Source organism: Diabrotica virgifera, chromosome 5, assembly GCF_917563875.1.
Source record: "Diabrotica virgifera virgifera chromosome 5, PGI_DIABVI_V3a".
Taxonomy (NCBI): Eukaryota; Metazoa; Arthropoda; class Insecta; order Coleoptera; family Chrysomelidae; genus Diabrotica; species Diabrotica virgifera.
In genome coordinates, this window is record NC_065447.1 from 129,621,874 (window position 1) to 129,642,514 (window position 20,641).

The 20,641-nt window shown below is 31.8% G+C and overlaps 1 protein-coding gene across 1 annotated transcript; it reads left to right on the forward strand.

Annotated features, from left to right (window-relative positions):
* Positions 1 to 1,891: 1,891 nt before the first annotated feature.
* On the forward strand, positions 1,892 to 5,622 carry LOC126884395 (uncharacterized). Its single transcript, XM_050650314.1, has 2 exons — positions 1,892 to 2,690; positions 2,968 to 5,622. Exon 2 carries the CDS (start codon positions 3,632 to 3,634, stop codon positions 5,009 to 5,011), a length of 1,380 nt encoding a protein of 459 aa, XP_050506271.1. The 5' UTR covers positions 1,892 to 2,690; positions 2,968 to 3,631; the 3' UTR covers positions 5,012 to 5,622.
* Positions 5,623 to 20,641: the final 15,019 nt, after the last annotated feature.

Here is a 20,641-nt window from a genome sequence, read left to right on the forward strand (position 1 = left end):
CGTTCTTTTGTTGTTGCATACCACCAAAAATGATAAAAGTGCTGCACATTCCACGAAAAACATAATAAGTAAGTACCTACATATTAGTATTTTTGATTTTAAACTTTTTCTTCTATTTTTTTGGATTTTTGTGCTAATTAAATTGTTTTCTCCATTTAAAACACACATAATAAGTGTTAAATGAATTCTAGTTTTTTGTTAGCAGACTATTGATCTTTAAGGGAAAAATTGATATAATTACCAATATAAAGAGCGCTTTACAGCTTGCAATTCTACATGCAAGACGCAAGAAAGTTGCCTAAAGGCATGCGCAGTATGTCGTCAGTTGACTATTGCATGCAACTTCTTGCAATTGCGCGATAATCGGTTTGGTGCCATTTTTTCTGCAAGTTTTCATGCAAGTCTAGGGGAATTTGATTTTTCCACAATATCAAATGTCATTGACGACACGGATTCACGATTACATGCCGATCAGCTGTTTTCTGTTTGTGAAATATATCAACGATGGAAATGAATGAATAATGAAATGGCACTTTCTGAGATTCTATAATTATTGTAAATTGTATATTAAGCTACGGAAGCTCTCTCTCCTCTAGCTAAGTACCTTAGGATAATAATTAATTTGTGTTTCGCAGAAATAGTATTTCGAAATATAGATTTCTTTGTAATTGTTCAATTTTTCCCAAGGGTTTATTAAAATGTACATTCATTCCTAGAAAATTAGAGTCATTTTCATCATCTACTTGGATAAATTCTGTTGGAGATACATTATTACCCCTCTTCTTGTTCAACTAAGATCTTACTCACCAGCTCCGATCTCGGTGTTCTAAATTAGTGACTAAAAGGCTGGCTGCAGTAATAATAATACTTAAAGTTGCTGCTACCGCCTTTTTCCTTTTATATTTGGTTATTTCTGATAGTCTTGGCATTTCGAAATTTACCAAGTTAAATAAACAGCAATAAAGTAATTAAAAAAAACAAAAGTTTATAAGTTAGGTTAAGGGTAAAATTTCAAATTGCATGCAAGCCGGGTTGCAAGCTGTAAAAGACCATTCAATTGACTTGCATGAAAGTCTTGCATGCAAGAGTATTGCAGCAAGTTTTCTTGCAAGCTGTAAAGCGGTCTTAAGAACCACTTAATATACCTATACCCAAGAAAATCTCAAAATATATTGCAAAACCTAAGTTTTTGAACCTTTTATTAGCATTGACTCTTATGACAATTTTAAAATTGTCGTACGGATGACGTATTCCCGCCTTTAAATAGCCAGCCTTTGATTGGTCTACAGTTATGAGACAACCTACGCCCTAATCTATTAACCTTGATTCCATCCGTATTGTATAGGGCTTTTCATCGACTGTCATTTGTTTCGAGCTTCTGTCATGTGTCACATAATATTAATATATCTACGCCATACGTCTTTGATTTGTATCATTGGTATACATCAGAGTGCGTCCAGGGAGAGTGTAGCCAAGCCCGGAAACCAGAGCAAAATATGGCCGCCCTCAGTGATTACTGGTTGCCCTAGTCGCACACAAAAATATAAATTTTACATAACTGTCAGTTTGTAAAAAGAAGATTGAGGTTATATAGAAACATTGCAAAAAATTAAATAGAAAATGCAAAATTATATTTTGATTAAATTAATGTTATGTTCTTTTATTAGAACTGCTTGTTTTGAGAAAGTCTGAAGTGCCTATAGATAGTGCAATATTGATTCGGAGAAAAAAGACGTTAATTCATAACAGAAACTAAATGAATCTGAACCAAATCATTGTAAACAAAATTCTGGTCTCATTATGGATGGGCTGCAGTGGAGCTTGCAATAATTGGTTTCACACTGATTATGTAAAAATATCAATTGCTTCTTAAAAAGCTAAAACGGTTTTGTGATAATTCTATAGAAAAGGTGAGAGTATGAGTTTAAGTCATTTAGGTTCGGATGTGTGGAAGATACTGGGAATAAGATAAGAAGCTGGTCAAAATAGTAAAGCAGAATACATAGCGTGGAAGGAGTTAGTATGGTTATTGTTAATGAAAAGTATAAGCATTTATCAGTTATTCTGCAGGTGGATTCTCCCAGGCATAAACTGTTGCTAGAAAAGAGGGAAGATCAGATGAGGATGCTGGGGCTAAACTGGTCTGTTACTTACAAGATTAGTTTTTGTGATAATTTGCAAAATGTGTTTAGGTGCCTCTTTTAATACTAGTGACATAACCAGTGTTTAAACATGGATTAAAAAATAGTGTGTGTACTTTTATGTATGTAAGTTATACTTAGAGTAGACGCCCTCTTAACCGACTGACCCTACACCTTTTTGGATGATACTATTTTTAGATTAGAGGTCATACAAGTTTCATAATTTGTCTTGTGAGTGATATTGTTAATTACATATGTATATACACATCGACATTCGTTTCACTTTATATTTTGACTTAATTTGTTTAAAAATGAATCGTGACCCATGGGAAAAGTTATAGCGGATGGACTATATGTAGGGGAAGGACGTGTACCTCTGGACGTTTGTACCTTTGGACAACTTAAGTATTTCGAAAACTACAAACAGTATGAATATACAAAGCGTCAGCTATAATATTTTATGTAGAGTTGGCAACAGTGTTTGAAAAACGTGTTTGTTACTGTGTGTTTAGAGCTCCGAGCTGGTGTTGAAAATTTTTATTGATAAAAGTAAGTTTATTAGCAATATTCACCAACATTTATTTTGGCAATCGCTGTAGTTATTGCAAAACTTTTGATATCATAATAAAGAGTGATAATCTAGATAACACTTATGCATAATATTTTTAGTTGTATCTTAACCTAAAATAGATTATCGTGTTTAAAACTTTAAATATGCGCTGCTTGTACCTGTGGACACACCGTTGCTTGTACCTCTGGACGTGTCCAAAGGTACAAGAACGTTTTTATCGTGAGTAATTCTTGTAACGAGAATAATTTGTTACAGTGCCACGCAGTAAAATTGGTAGAAAGCGGGAACATGTACCACAAGAGTCATTGAAGGAGGCATTGCATGAAGTTTTGACGAATAATGCATCTATTCGTAGCGTGGCGAAGAAATGGCATATAAGTAAATCTACGTTACACAATTATATGAAAAAGCAGCATAATTTGGTAACCAGTATTAATGATATCATAGTTTCGCCACCAAACTACTGTTTTCATAAAGTATTTAGTGTTGCAGAGGAGAAGCAACTGTTTAATTATCTAGAAAAAGCTGCCTATCTTCATTTGGGACTTACTAAAATCCGAACTAGAAAATTGGCATTTAATTATGCCACAGTGTTAGGTAAAAAAATACCAGACTCGTGGCAAGACAAGCAAATTGCAGGCCGAGAATGGCTAGTTTAATACAGAAAGAGATGGCCGGCGTTATCTCTAAGGAAACCAGAGGCAACAAGTTTAGCTAGAGCCACTAGTTTTAATAAAAACAACGTTGAGCAATTTTTTAATAATTACACTAATGTTATGAAGATGTATCAATTTGGTCCTGAACGTATATATAATTTGGATGAAACTTCAAATTTTACAGTACATAAACCATCTAAAATATTCTAATATATTACAGTACATAAACCATCTTTATAAAAAGAGGAATAAATAATATTACAATGATAGGTTGCGTAAATGCAGCGGGTCAAACTATCCCACCATTATTTATATTTCCTCGTGTGCACTATAAAGATCACATGACAAATGGAGGTCCACCCGGATGCATTGGGGCAGCAAATCCTTCAGGATGGTCATCAGCAAAGATTTTTCTGCAATTTTTGGAACACATAATATCTTACACTAAACCTACCCAGGGAAAGCCGATACTGATTGTCATGGATAATCATGATACGCATATTTCAATAGACGTAATTGATAAAGCCAAAAATTCCGGTGTAGTTTTATTAACAATTCATCCACATACATCGCACAAAATGCAGCCCTTGGACCCAGTGGTTTTTGGTCCATACAAAACTTTTTACCACAAAACTGCAGAAGACTGGATGTTAAGTAATCCTGGTAAACCAATAAGTATTTATGACGTTGCAGGCATTGCAGGAAAAGCTTATCTACAAGCATTCACACCAAAAAATATTGTAAAAAGTTTTGAGGGTACAGGTTTGTGGCCAGTTAACACCAATATTTTTATAGAATCAACACTGGCTGATAAATCTACATCATCTACCGCTCCTTGTGACCAAACTTCCAATTGTTTGACTTTAATCCCAGCTGAACATTTATCTACCCCGTCTACTTCCGTTTCTAATCCTGTTCCGTCCACTTCTTTTCAAGTTGATTATCCAACTTCAGGGTCTTTAGCTGCACCACAGAGTGAATATACATCACCTGTAACCGATCTGCCTCTCAATATCTCTATAGAGTATATAGCGCCGTTTCCAAAAGCGCCAGCTAGAAAAGATTTACAAGGCAGAGGAATGCGTAAGAAAGGAAAAACTAGAATTTTAACCAGTACACCAGAGAATCTTGCTATTATGTCAGAGCTGCTAAACAGAAAAAAAAAGTCAACGCCAAGAGAAAAGGAACCTAAGGAAAAGGTAAAAAAGAAGCTATATAAACTTCCTTCTAGTTCTTCATCTGATAGTGAAGATGACGATCAAATACCTTTCTGTGACACGTCTGATGAAATGGATTGTGATAATATGGTTGAAGAACATGATTTTCCTGAGTTCCCATCAGAAATAGATCTTGACATAGTAGTAGGAGACTTTATTTTGGTTAAGCTCTGTTCTAAAAAGTTAGTTAAACATTACGTAGCTAAAGTGCTGGAAACGATTGATAATAATACTAGTTATATTGTAAAATTTTATGCGAAGACTCAACAAAACTTTCATTTCATAGAAGGAAAAGAAGAACCATATGCAGTCGATTTTCAAGACATAGTGCTTAAATTACCACTGCCTCAAAGCGTGGAAGAATCAAAAAGGTTTATTTCTCATATTAAATTCAATGTAACTTTTGACAATTATAATATGTTTTAATATACTCATTGAAAAATCTTTTATTAGTATTGTTATTAGTAATAAACAATATTTTAGTTGACTATCCATTTTTATGATGATTAAAAAATATATAACACATATTTGTAATTAATTTTTTATACATCCAAAGGTACAACCTCTGTCCAAAGGTACATACAAACCAGTCCAAAGGTAGACGTAGGTGCTGTCCCTTTGGACAATATGACAGTATTTTAACAAATGCATGTTGATTTTAAAATGGTGCAACTTATAGATTATACAAAATTCACAATAATTCAAAACAGTCTGATAAATAGGTTGCACTAGAAGATTTTTTTCTTAGCAGTATAATTTCTCTAATAAAAAAATCCAAAAGCAATATTTTGTGAAATGTCCAGAGGTACACGTTCTTACCCTACATACTACTTTTTTGTTTATAGATCATAAAATATATATATTTTTAATAGAGTTACATATGTAATGTCTTTCTGAGGGTGGTTTTAAAGATTTTCGGTTTAACCAACTTTTTGATTATCCGACCTATGGGCAGCTCCCGTCATGGTCGGTTAAGAGAGCGTCTACTGTATATATGATTTCAACTATTTCAAGGAAATAAATAGATTCAAAACAAACAGTTTATTTGTAATTTATTTAAATATTAAATTAAATTTTAATACTTACTACTTTCCAAAAAATTTCATTAAAAGAATAGCACAAATTAAAAAATTATAAAACATATATTTACTAAAAACACCAATATATTTTGTTCACACTTTATTTCCACCGATACGTAACTTAAAAGATTTAGCAACTAACTTTATATTGTCTGTGTGCACAATAGTGCATACTGTTAGTTTTATAAAAAACTCACAACATTTTTCCCAATCGCACCTAATAACTTCAAAAATAGAATCAAGCTAGAAACATAAAGCATAAACGAACTTATAGGTGTTTAATTCAAAATGACAAAAAACATATAAACGTTTTTTGGACAGAAAAGTAATAGACCACTTGTGCGTTTAGATTTGTCAATTTTAATCAAAAGCTAAGTAATGACTGCTAGGTCTGTATGAATTTTTAAGTCTGTATTACTCATTATTCATCACAAATAGCTGGTAATGTATCCAGTGGAAATGTATCAGAAATTTCAACACCTCTTCTTGGTTAATGTGGAAGAGACAGATAAAATTAATGGAACATTGCTGGAATAAAGCTTATGTTAAGCAATAGTCCATATTCTCCACTTACTGCGGTCACTTTATTAAGTAAGCAGTATCTGTAGGTTTTCATGTGATTCGGCTAAAAGAACTGTATCATCAGCGTATCTCAGGTTATTTATGATCATGCCATTAATTCTAATGCCTATGTTTATTTCATCCATTGTCTTACTTAATGTGTCTTCCGAGTACCTATATATTAAATAATATTGGTGAAAGTATACACCCTTGTCGAACACCTTTTTTTTCATTTCTATTTCTTCTGATGTTATGTCCTCTATTCTCACTACCGCTTTTTGGCCATAGTATAAGTATATAGCGAGCCTATAAGGGTCCATTTTCCTTTAGAAGTATGGAAACCTAAAAACTGTTAATTGTAATAAAATGAATTATTCTATACCTATACAATATTGTGACAATCAATTGATATCGGCCCTGGACAGATAACGAAGTACAGGCATATTTGTGCTCTTCACAATTTGTTAGTTCTTGAGTGGTGAATCAATATCTATGAAAGATTTTTTAATTTTTGCATACTGGTAAACAAAAGTATGTTACATCTCCTACTGTAAGTAAAACTGTAAACAATTTAAAATGATTGATTTAACATGTAGTGTTACCACTTTAAATTCTTAACCTGTCCAAATTAACCGGAAACAAAAAGCTGTTTCCGGTTTTCAAAGCTGTTTTCAAAGTTTCTTTGCTAGTGACATGTGAGCGACTTTACTAATTTGATTTTTAGGCATTAATATTTATTTTGAATTGACTTTATTTATTTTTAAATAAGAACACTTATTATAAAATAAGAGCTTTTCTGAGTAGAGAGCTGTAGAAGAGTTTGCTATGGAACTCTAAGGACCTCATTGCCTTCCTTATGTATGAACAGAAAACAAAAAAAGTTGTGACTGGCTAAATGACACCCAAGTCTATGCCATAAAAAAAATAAGAACACTTATATTAATTTAAATACACAGACTTACTTCATATTATTTATTTACCACACTAACTTACAAGAACAATAAACACTTAATAGTATTTAACTTATTAGGAAATACTACACATTATCAAATCTAATTTATATTGTACTTTACAAAATTTATCTAATCAAAAATACCTCCAATTCGTACGCTCTAATACAGTATCTTGTCGTCGCTTTATTAGACTTCTCACTCATTCACAATCGTTGCCTTAAATACTATTTACAGTTTTTCTAGAACAAAAAGAATGATAGCGTCATTTACCTGTTAAAAGAGTCTCCCTTTGATTCTAGAATGAAAATAATATTTACATAAAATAAAGTAACGTTTACATGTATCCAGAAACTGGTGCCAGTCTCACTGGAATGCCAGTGGCATGAAAAATAGACCACCTTTCTATTCAAGACAGCGCTGGCAGACAGCTCTGGACTGGCGCAAAAAAGTGTTTACACTTGAACAAAACCCTATACAAGATGACTCTGCCACATCCCTGGTAGAGGAAGAAATTAGAATAATCACATCCAAGTAACGAATCAAGACTGCTAAATACCCCTCCTGGATTTGAAAGGTGACTGAAGAAACCATGGCCAACAGACTTAATAAATTAACTAGTTATGTGAACTAATATAAAATATATTATACAGGAGAGTTGCCACATGGCAGCTTCTCCCTCATGTGTTCAACATTCACACCATTTACTTATAGCTTCATGATCAGATGGTAAATTAAATTGTGTATTAAATAAAAAAAAATGTCAAAATATTTTTTATACATAAAGGTGGAGCAGAATCTATTTCCTGAATTTCAGTTATACAATTTTGATCGCTTATGGAAGATGTTTGTTGTCCTTTATATACTTTCTTATTTTGTACACCAATCCTTTTTCTCGGCGATTCCAAATTCAATTCTTGTTCTGCATTACTTCCAATCATTGTAGGAAGTATTTGTATTGTACGATGACCTGATAATAAAGATATAGGAAAAGTCAAACAATGAGGAATGCACATAACTTTCCCCTTGTTGCCATATTCTAAATTTGAAAAAATATGTAGAGAATAGTCAGATTTTTTTGATATGCCATTCCTATTACAGCAAGCATTTCATTGGCAAGAATTAGTGACGAGTATAATATATGATGTCATGGTAACTGACGTCTGTCATAATATTGGAAGTTACATTTATAATGTCAAATTATTGTTTTCAATTTATATTTTATTTATTTAGTTTATATTTTAACAACAGTTTATTTTTTAAATAACTTTACTTTCCCTTCCGTATCCTTGATTGGTCGTTTAGGTTCGTAATGGTTTTCTTGTATGGTAGGTTTAGTTAGGCATTAATTTTACGAAATGTTGCTGGCTAAATGGGCACAGCTTCCAAAGGCCACAAAAGAAGAAGAAAAAATAAACAAACAAAAATCTTACATAACCTTCTATCTAAGCCTTCTATACTATAGGAAAACATGACTGACACTGGGTGCGTTCGGATGACCACAGCGGCTGGACAGCTGAGCCAGCAGTAGCTGTCAGACGTCACCGCTGGAAGTCAGCCGCTGAGAGATTTACTAAGCTTTCCCTATCACAGCTGGATACAACCACTCAGCCGATTTCTGCTGACAGTCAGCCGCTATGGTCGTCCAAATGCACCCACTTATACGCTCTGAGCTTCGCTGGTGTCGCTCCTAGCGGATTACTAATTCAACTTTTACCAGTAATTTTTAAATTTATTATTTAATTTTATCGCTTAATATTTACAACGCAAAAAAGTAATTAAATTGTAATCGATTTTTAAAAAATTTTGCTAACTGTTTTAACGTTCTCTTAATGAAATGTAGATGGCGCTTAGATGATTTATATCTAATTATAATTAGATATTACAAAATATTAAAAAAACTTAATTCAGTATTTAAACCGTAAGTATACTTAAGATAAAAATATATACCACAGCTTTGACCAACTAATATTTTTTCTAATTAATGTTTTTAATTTCAATTTTAAATTATTCACTTTGACATTTATGTCAAATTTCCAGTAAAGGTTTACAGACTTGTCACTACTGGCTCTCGCGATTTTTTAATTATCCCCTCTACCTACGAGCTCAGCGTATATTACAGATACAGTTGGAAAAATGAAAGAATACCCATGAACGATCACATCAATCGCTTAATTTATGTTTGTTGTCTTTTTCTATAAATAATAAACGTTTGTTATAGAAAAAGATAGGAAACACAAAATAAGTGATCGTTCATGGGTATTCTTTATTTTTCCCACTGTAGTTACCTTTGTTTCACACTCAAGACAAAGAGAAACAGTGTCACCTGTAGTTGCTGTGGTAAAGAATACCCATGAACGATCACATCAATCACATATTATTCAGATTATTAATAATTTATCTCTCTCATTTATTATTTATGAAAAAAAAAACAGCAAATACAAAATATGTGATTGATGTGATCGTTCACGAGTATTTTTTCATTTTTCTGACTGTATATGTTTTTATTTGGCAACAGCGCTTGTTTCCAAACTTAACGGTAGTGAAAAACTAATAAATGAGGAAAAATTTGTTGAATTTGCTTGCCGTCAAGTTTGTACGAGTACCAGTGGGTTATATTTCATTAAATATAATATGAAGTGCATGCCTAATTGTTTAACTTTTAGTTTATCATACTTTAACAATGAATTGGGTAGCTCTCTGATCCAATATAAGTACTGTTATTATTTCCACTAAAAATGGTTACAGGAACAATTTTTGAAATTTTTTGATTTGATTGATATGACACATTTTTAAAATTCTGATCAGTCTGACGTAGAGGACATTTTGTTTGAATAATAGGTTTGTTCTAGCAAACAGTCGAACTAGTCAGCAAACAGTTGGTCAGTGAGAGAACATAATACAGTTACAAGTGCTATCCCCTCTACTCGCGCTGGTCCACTATTCGCTAATGGTTTCAGACCGTTTGAAACTTGTGCTAGAACAAACCGATTGTCTGTAAGAAACAAATCACAATAACAGAATAAAACAGATTTTCCCACCTACCTCTATCCAAAGTATACATTTCCTGGCCTCATTGTAGGGAGCATAGTCATATTTTTTTCTCCCTAGGGAAACAAAGTACTTTTAATCACTAGGGAGTAAAAGTAAAAGTGATGTTGACGTCATACTATGTCATAGCATAGATGAAATAACTTATTGACACCCTATACTATTACTCTATTTTCTATTAGGTAAGTATCCATACATTTTAAATTTTATTTAAAGATGTTGCAAAATGGTAAAAACAGTAAATTGTTATTTTGATTTAAAAATTTTTCATTAATAATTTGATAGTTATACTGTACCTACTTGTTAATTTTAGTTCTCTAATAAATTTTGTTAGTTCTATTGTTATTGAATACACAAATTCCTGTATTCAATTATGATTCATGTATTCAATCAACAGTTATATAAATATTTTAAAAATGAAAAAATGACTTATTTGAGGGAGGTGGAAAAATGTATAACATGGGAGAAGTGCCTTTTCCTCCCTTGAATGATTACTGTAGTAAACTAGTAAACTTTATTCTTGGGAGGAAAAGGTGCACTTCGCTCTCTTGTTATACAAATATCTATAGGTGTTAAATTGGTGAATAAACAAAAAATCAATATAAATAATTAAATACTTTCGCTTTCTTCTCTAAATATTGTTGGTAATACAGCATTGCATTTTAATTTTCTGCTGCCATCTTGTCTAACTTTTTTCCACATGTCACAAGTAGTGTTCCTAAACATTCAAAAATTGAATACAATATTTTTTAATGATATAAATATTATAAAGAGAATGCATCAAATGCAAATACTCAATTAATTTTACTTGAAGAACTTACTTCACAAACAACAGCATATTTGTTTGGATCTTGTTTTAACCCTATATTTTTAATCCACACTTTCCGTCGTTCAGATTCTTTTAGGAAAGAATTCATTTTCACATTATTTTTCCCCAATCGACTTCGCAACCTTTTACCTTAAAGGAAGGCATTTTTCAACCGGAATAATAGTAATAGTAATTTAATATTTCTTGATCTATCTAGTTAAGTGAGGTTAAACCAGAGTAAACGAAAAATAAAATAAACAACTGATCATCTGTTTACCCCTTCCAAATTAATCCGGAAATCTGAGCAAAAGATGGCGGAGCCAATCAGCTTTTAGCGTATACGATGGCAACACTCTTCCAAGACGCACACTGGTATATATACATCAGTGTGCGTCTTGGACACGGTTATTAGACTTTATTACGGTTGTCTTGTCCGACGGTGGTGGGGAGACTTATATTTTTGACTTTACGTCACAAGAGTTTACATTCCCATATTTTTAAATTATTTTCGATCATTGAATGTGTGTTATCGTGTATATATGTGTATTATTTGTGTTATTATGAAATAATAAGAAAAATAGTACACATTTTATCTTATACCGGGTGGCGAATCGTAAAAAGGGCCATAGGAAACTCAATGTAAAGTTCTGAATTGTTGAATTCCTGCTTCCCTAATTATTCTACATCAAAAATCATGAGAGAATATTTGTAGAGAATTAAAATCTGTATTAAAATCAAAAGTTAAAAATTTTCTACGATTTAAATGCATTCCAAAATTTTGAAAAATATGATACATTTGCCACAATAGGTATGCGTGTAAAAGTAAGGCCACACGTTACTATTTAACTGACAGTGCTCACACCATTGACTGAATAAAAAAAAATCTTTATTATTAATCCTTTCTCCGCAACTGAGGGTATCTTATTAACTGTATTGTTTTTAAACAGTAGATGATAAAATAAAAATATTGACAGTTCAAAAATGTAAACATTATTGCATTGTGTGTGGCCTAAGTTTGGGCTGAAAACTAAAATGTATTACATTTTTACAAAATTTTGGAATATGTTTAATTACGTATTTAGACCAATTTTAACAGTTATTTCCAATACAGATTTCAATCCTCTTCAAATAGTTTCTAATGTCTTTTGATGTAAAATAATTATTAGGGAAGCTGGAATTCAATAGTTCAGAATTTTACATTGAGTTAATGCAAAACTTTGACGCATGTCAAAATTCTCAATGTGTTTTAATTGTATTCATTTTTTTCGAATCCTGAGAAAACTAATAAATATTTTTGAAAAATTTAAACTCAGAATGAAAGACTACATTATTACCGAGGGCTGAAAGTCCCTGAAAACTTCTATAATGTTTATTTTAATAAGTTACAAGGCTGAAAATAAAAGAGAAGTGTGATATTTAATTTCAAATATTTCATTCAATAGAATCTTCTTGTTTATTCTAAGGGGCTTTCTGCCCTCGGTAATAATGTAATCTTGCATCCTGCGTTTAAATTTTTCTAAAATACTTGGTTTTCTCAGGATTCGAAAAAATCATATTACGATTCAAATGACAGTAAACTCTCGTGACGTAATCTCACCCTTAATGTTCATTGGTTAGTCGATTTAGGCCACCGTAGTAATGTCTAAGAACCGTGCGTCTTGGAAGAGTGTTGCCATCGTATACGCTAAAAGCTGATTGGCTCCGCCATCTTTTGCTCAGATTTCCGGATTAATATGGAAGGGGTAAACAGATGATCAGTTGTTTATTTTTCGTTTACTCTGGTTTAACCTCACTTAACTAGATAGATCGAGAAATATTAAATTACTATTACTATTATTCAGGTTGAAAAATGCCTTCCTGTAAGGTAAAAGGTTGCGAAGTCGATTGGGGAAAAATAATGTGAAAATGAATTCTTTCCCAAAAGAATCTGAACGACGGAAAGTGTGGATTAAAAATATAGGGTTAAAACAAGATCCAAACAAATATGCTGTTGTTTGTGAAGTAAGTTCTTCAAGTAAAATTAATTGAGTATTTGCATTTGATGCATTCTCTTTATAATATTTATATCATTAAAAAATATTGTATTCAATTTTTGAATGTTTAGGAACACTACTTCTGACATGTGGAAAAAAGTTAGACAAGATGGCAGCAGAAAATTAAAATGCATTGCTGTACCAACAATATTTAGAGAAGAAAGCGAAAGTATTTAATTATTTATATTGGTTTTTTGTTTATTCACCAATTTAACACCTATAGATATTTGTATAACAAGAGAGCGAAGTGCACCTTTTCCTCCCAAGAATAAAGTTTACTAGTTTACTACAGTACTCATTCAAGGGAGGAAAAGGCACTTCTCCCATGTTATACATTTTTCCACCTCCCTCAAATAAGTCTTTTTTTCATTTTTAAAATATTTTATAACTGTTGATTGAATACATGAATCATAATTGAATACAGGAATTTGTGTATTCAATCAACAATAGAACTAACAAAATTTATTAGAGAACTAACACTAACAAGTAGGTACAGTATAACTATCAAATTATTAATGAAAAATTTTTAAATCAAAATAACAATTTACTGTTTTTACCATTTTGCAACATCTATAAATAAAATTTAAAATGTATGGATACTTACCTAATAGAAAATAGAGTAATAGTATAGGGTGTCAATAAGTTATTTCATCTATGCTATGACATAGTATGACATCAAGATCACTTTTACTTTTACTCCCTAGGGATTAAAAGTACTTTGTTTCCCTAGGGAGAAAAAAATATGACTATGCTCTCTACAATGAGGCCAGGAAATGTATACTTTGGATAGAGGTAGGTGGGAAAATCTGTTTTATTCAGTTATTGTGATTTGTTTCTTACAGACAATCGGTTTGTTCTAGCACGAGTTTCAAACGGTCTGAAACCATTAGCGAATAGTGGACCAGCGCGAGTAGAGGGGATAGCACTCGTAACTGTATTATGTTCTCTCACTGACCAACTGTTTGCTGACTAGTTCGACTGTTTGCTAGAACAAACCTATTATTCAAACAAAATGTCCTCTACGTCAGACTGATCAGAATTTTAAAAATGTGTCATATCAATCAAGTCAAAAAATTTCAAAAATTGTTCCTGTAACCATTTTTAGTGGAAATAATAACAGTACTTATATTGGATCAGAGAGCCACCCAATTCATTGTTAAAGTATGATAAACTAAAAGTTAAACAATTAGGCATGCACTTCATATTATATTTAATGAAATATAACCCACTGGTACTCGTACAAACTTGACGGCAAGCAAATTCAACAAATTTTTCCTCATTTATTAGTTTTTCACTACCGTTAAGTTTGGAAACAAGCGCTGTTGCCAAATAAAAACATATACAGTCGAAAAAATGAAAGAATACCCATGAACGATCACATCAATCACATATTTTGTATTTGCTGTTTTTTTTTTTCATAAATAATAAATGAGAGAGATAGATGAATAATATTATGTGATTGATGTGATCGTTCATGGGTATTCTTTCATTTTTTCGACGGTATGTATTTACCACAGCAACTACAGGTGACACTGTTTCTCTTTGTCTTTAAGAATGTGAAACAAAGATAACGACAGTGGGAAAAATAAAGAATACCCATGAACTATCACATTGATCACTTATTTTGTGTTTCCTATCTTTTTCTATAACAAACGTTTATTATTTATAGAAAAAGACAACAAACATAAATTAAGTGATTGATGTGATCGTTCATGGGTATTCTTTCATTTTTCCAACTGTATCTGTAATATACGCTGAGCTCGTAGGTAGAGGGGATAATTAAAAAATCGCGAGAGCCAGTAGTGACAAGTCTGTAAACCTTTACTGGAAATTTGACATAAATGTCAAAGTGAATAATTTAAAATTGAAATTAAAAACATTAATTAGAAAAAATATTAGTTGGTCAAAGCTGTGGTATATATTTTTATCTTAAGTATACTTACGGTTTAAATACTGAATTAAGTTTTTTTAATATTTTGTAATATCTAATTATAATTAGATATAAATCATCTAAGCGCCATCTACACGATAATTGTGAATGTATCTGAAGTAAGAAATTAATATTTCATTAAGAGAACGTTAAAACAGTTAGCAAAATTTTTAAAAAATCAATTACAATTTAATTACTTTTTTGCGTTTTAAATATTAAGCGATAACAATTAAATAATAAATTTAAAAATTACTGGTGAAAGTTGAATTAGTAATCCGCTAGGAGCGACACCAGCGAAGCTCAGAGCGTATAAGTGGGTGCGTTTGGACGACCATAGTGGCTGACTGTCAGCAGAAATCGGCTGAGTGGTTGTATCCAGCTGTGATAGGGAAAGCTTAGTAAATCTCTCAGAGGCTGACTTCCAGCGGTGACGTCTGACAGCTACTGCTGGCTCAGCTGTCCAGCCGCTGTGGTCATCCGAACGCACCCAGTGTCAGTCATGTTTTCCTATAGTATAGAAGGCTTAGATAGAAGGTTATGTAAGATTTTTGTTTGTTTATTTTTTCTTCTTCTTTTGTGGCCTTTGGAAGCTGTGCCCATTTAGCCAGCAACATTTCTTAAAATTAATGCCTAACTAAACCTACCATACAAGAAAACCATTACGAACCTAAACGACCAATCAAGGATACGGAAGGGAAAGTAAAGTTATTTAAAAAATAAACTGTTGTTAAAATGTAAACTAAATAAATAAAATATAAATTGAAAACAATAATTTGACATTATAAATGTAACCTCCAATATTATGACAGACGTCAGTTACCATGACATCATATATTATACTCGTCACTAATTCTAGCCAATGAAATGCTTGCTGTAAGAGGAATGGCATATCAAAAAAATCTGACTATTCTCTATATATTTTTTCAGATTTAGAATATGGCAACAAGGGGAAAGTTATGTGCATTCCTCATTGTTTGACTTTTCCTATATCTTAAGTATCAGGTCATCATACAATACAAATACTTCCTGCAATAATTGGAAGTAATGCAGAACAAGAATTGAATTTGGAATCGCCGAGAAAAAGGATTGGTGTACAAAATAAGAAAGTATATTATAAAGGACAACAAACATCTTCCATAAGCGATCAAAATTGTATAACTGAAATTCAGGAAATTCTCCACCTGCTCCACCTTTAGGTATAAAAAATATTTTGACATTTTTTTTTATTTAATACACAATTTAATTTACCATCTGATCTTGAAGCTATAAGTAAATGGTGTGAATGTTGAACACATGAGGGAGAAGCTGCCATGTGGCAACTCTCCTGTATAATATATTTTATATTAGTTCACATAAATAGTTAATTTATTAAGTCTGTTGGCCATGGTTTCTTCAGTCACCTTTCAAATCCAGGAGAGGTATTTAGCAGTCTTGATTCGTTACTTGGATGATCTGTTGTCCATCAAGGAAGTTTCTTGTGATTATTCTAATTTCTTCCTCTACCAAGGATCTGGCAGAGTCATCTTGTATAGGGTTTTGTTCAAGTGTAAACACTTTTTTGCGCCAGTCCAGAGCTGTCTGCCAGCGCTGCCTTGAATAGAAAGGTGGTCTATTTTTCATGCCACTGGCATTCCAGTGAGACTGGCACCAGTTTCTGGATACATGTAAATGTTACTTTATTTTATGTAAATATTATTTTTATTCTAGAATCAAAGGGAGACTCTTTTAACAGATAAATGACGCTATCATTCTTTTTGTTCTAGAAAAACTGTAAATAGTATTTAAGGCAACGATTGTGAATGAGTGAGAAGTCTAATAAAGCCACGACGAGACACTGTATTAGAGCGTACGATTTGGAGGTATTTTTGATTAGATAAATTTTGTAAAGTACAATATAAGTTAGATTTGATAATGATATTTCCTAATAAATTAAATACTATTAAGTGTTTATTGTTCTTGTAAGTTAGTGTGGTAAATAAATAATATGAAGTAAGTCTGTGTATTTAAATTAATATAAGTGTTCTTATTTAAAAATAAATAAAGTCAATTCAAAATAAATATTAATGCCTAAAAATCAAATTAGTAAAATCGCTCACATGTCACTAGCAAAGAAACTTGTCAGCTTTTTGTTTCCGGTTGATTTGGACAGGTTAAGAATTTAAAGTGGTAACACTACATGTTAAATCAATCATTTTAAATTGTTTACAGTTTTACTTACAGTAGGAGATGTAACATACTTTTGTTTACCAGTATGCAAAAATTAAAAAATCTCTCATAGATATTGATTCACCACTCAAGAACTAACAAATTGTGAAGAGCACAAATATGCCTGTACTTCGTTATCTGTCCAGGGCCGATATCAATTGATTGTCACAATATTGTATAGGTATAGAATAATTCATTTTATTACAATTAACAGTTTTTAGGTTTCCATATTTCTAAAGGAAAAACGGACCCTTATAGGCTCGCTATATACTTATACTATGGCCAAAAAGCGGTAGTGAGAATAGAAGACATAACATCAGAAGAAATAGAAATGAAAAAAAAGGTGTTCGACAAGGGTGTATACTTTCACCAATATTATTTAATATATAGGTACTCAGAAGACATATTAAGTAAGACAATGGATGAAATAAACATAGGCATTAGAATTAATGGCATGATCATAAATAACCTGAGATACGCTGATGATACAGTTCTTTTAGCTGAATCACATGAAAACCTACAGATACTGCTTACGTAATAAAGTGACCACAGTAAGTGGAGAATATGGACTATCGCTTAACATAAGTTTTATTCCAGCAATGTTCCATTAATTTTATCTGTCTCTTCCACATTAACCAAGAAGAGGTGTTGAAATTTCTGATACATTTCCAGTGGATACATTACCAGCTATTCGTGATGAATAATGAGTAATACAGACTTAAAAATTCATACAGACCTAGCAGTCATTACTTAGCTTTTGATTAAAATTGACAAATCTAAACGCACAAGTGGTCTATTACTTTTCTGTCCAAAAAACGTTTATATGTTTTTTGTCATTTTGAATTAAACACCTATAAGTTCGTTTATGGTTTATGTTTCTAGCTTGATTCTATTTTTGAAGTTATTAGGTGCGATTGGGAAAAATATTGTGAGTTTTTTATAAAACTAACAGTATGCACTATTGTGCACACAGACAATATAAAGTTAGTTGCTAAATCTTTCAAGTTACGTATTGGTGGAAATAAAGTGTGAACAAAATATACTGGTGTTTTTAGTAAATATATGTTTTATAATTTTTTAATTTGTGCTATTCTTTTAATGAAATCTTTTGGAAAGTAGTAAGTATTAAAATTTAATTTAATATTTAAATAAATTACAAATAAACTGTTTGTTTTGAATCTATTTATTTCCTTGAAATAGTTGAAATCATATATACAGTAGACGCTCTCTTAACCGACCATGACGGGAGCTGCCCATAGGTCGGATAATCAAGAAGTTGGTTAAACCGAAAATCTTTAAAACCACCCTCAGAAAGACATTACATATGTAACTCTATTAAAAATATATATATATTTTATGATCTATAAACAAAAAAGTAGTATGTACATATAGTCCGTCCACTATAACTTTTCCTATGGGTCACGATTCATTTTCAAACAAATTAAGTCAAAATATAAAGTGAAACGAATGTCGATGTGTATATACATATGTAATTAACAATATCACTCACAAGACAAATTATGAAACTTGAACGACCTCTAATCTAAAAATAGTATCATCCAAAAAGGTGTAGGGTCGGTCGGTTAAAGGGAGGTCGGTTAAGAGGGCGTCTACTGTAAGTATAACTTACATACATAAAAGTACACACACTATTTTTTAATCCATGTTTAAACACTGGTTATGTCACTAGTATTAAAAGAGGCACCTAAACACATTTTGCAAATTATCACAAAAACTAATCTTGTAAGTAACAGACCAGTTTAGCCCCAGCATCCTCATCTGATCTTCCCCCTTTTCTAGCAACAGTTTATGCCTGGGAGAATCCACCTGCAGAATAACTGATAAATGCTTATACTTTTCATTAACAATAACCATACTAACTCCTTCCACGCTATGTATTCTGCTTTACTATTTTGACCAGCTTCTTATCTTATTCCCAGTATCTTCCACACATCGGAACCTAAATGACTTCAACTCATACTCTCACCTTTTCTATAGAATTATCACAATACCGTTTTAGCTTTTTAAGAAGCAAATGATATTTTTACACAATCATTGTGAAACCAATTATTGCAAGCTCCACTGCAGCCCATCCATAATGAGACCAGAATTTTGTTTACAATGATTTGGTTCAGATTAATTTAGTTTCTGTTATGAATTAACGTCTTTTTTCTCCGAATCAACATTGCACTATCTATAGGCACTTCAGACTTTCTCAAAAACAAGCAGTTCTAATAAGATAACATAACATTTAATTTAATCAAAATATAATTTTGCATTTTTTGCAATGTTTCTATATAACCTCAATCTTCTTTTTACAACTGACAGTTATGTAAAATTTATATTTTTGTGTGCGACTAGGGCAAGCAGTGATCACTGAGGGCGGCCATATTTTGCTCTGGTTTCCGGGCTTTGCTACACTCTCCCTGTGGGCCTGGATTCCGTGCACTGTAGATATCTACACGTCGCTTTCTATCGATGTCAATTTTCGTAAAAATATTTGAATTTTTAGCTTTAATTGAATTATTTTCTAGTTTTACTAGGTTATACTCTAATTGATGTTGAAGTGACACTTAGTAAAACAAGAAAATATTTGAATTAAAACTAAAAATTAAAATATATTGACATCGTGCCGATCGCTTTCTATTAATGTCAATATATTTGAATTTTTAGTTTTAATTCAAATATTTTCTTGTTTTACTAAGTGTCACTTCAGCATCAACTAGAGTATAACCTAGCAAAACTAGAAAATAATTCAATTAAAGCTAGAAATTCAAATATTTTTACGAAAATTGACATCGATAGAAAGCGAGGTGTAGATATCTACAGTGCACGGAATCCGGGCCCTCTGATTCTATTCATTTCGACAGTCGCAATTTCATTTCGACACCGCCATGACAGCAACTGGGGATATTAACCTTATCATGTTGAGACTGCTCAGAATTTGGGTTGGCGCTTCGGTTTCTTGGATTTTGGGGAGAGATTAAATGTCCAGCAAACGACGGCACTGTTGCCAGATTTACTTTTTTCCTTTTAGCGGGAATTTTAAAATTAGCCTAATGCCACTTTGGTTCTGTTGGAAGTTGGAAGAGAGTTCTTTATTCTCAAATATTAATATAACTATAACCTTACTTTTACAAGTGATTAGGATTATTTTATTTTTTATTTACATGTAAATATTGAATCAAATATTATGTACTGTGTCATAATAATTTAAAACTCGTGGTGCAGTCTTTTGAAAAAAAAATGAAGCTCAAGAAATATACTTATATTATGTACTTGTTTACAGTACAAATTATTTTTTAATGGCAATAGAGATTTACGATTTCAAAAGTGAAAATGTGTTGGGATAGTATAGATGGACACTTTTTTATTTTAGTATTAAGTGGATATAATTTTCAGAATATTAATAAAATATGTACTAGTATTAATTTGTATT

Bases quoted from the DNA above. Each gene is read 5' to 3' on its own strand.
- LOC126884395 (XM_050650314.1), top strand. From the start codon at position 3,632: ATGATAGGTTGCGTAAATGCAGCGGGTCAAACTATCCCACCATTATTT.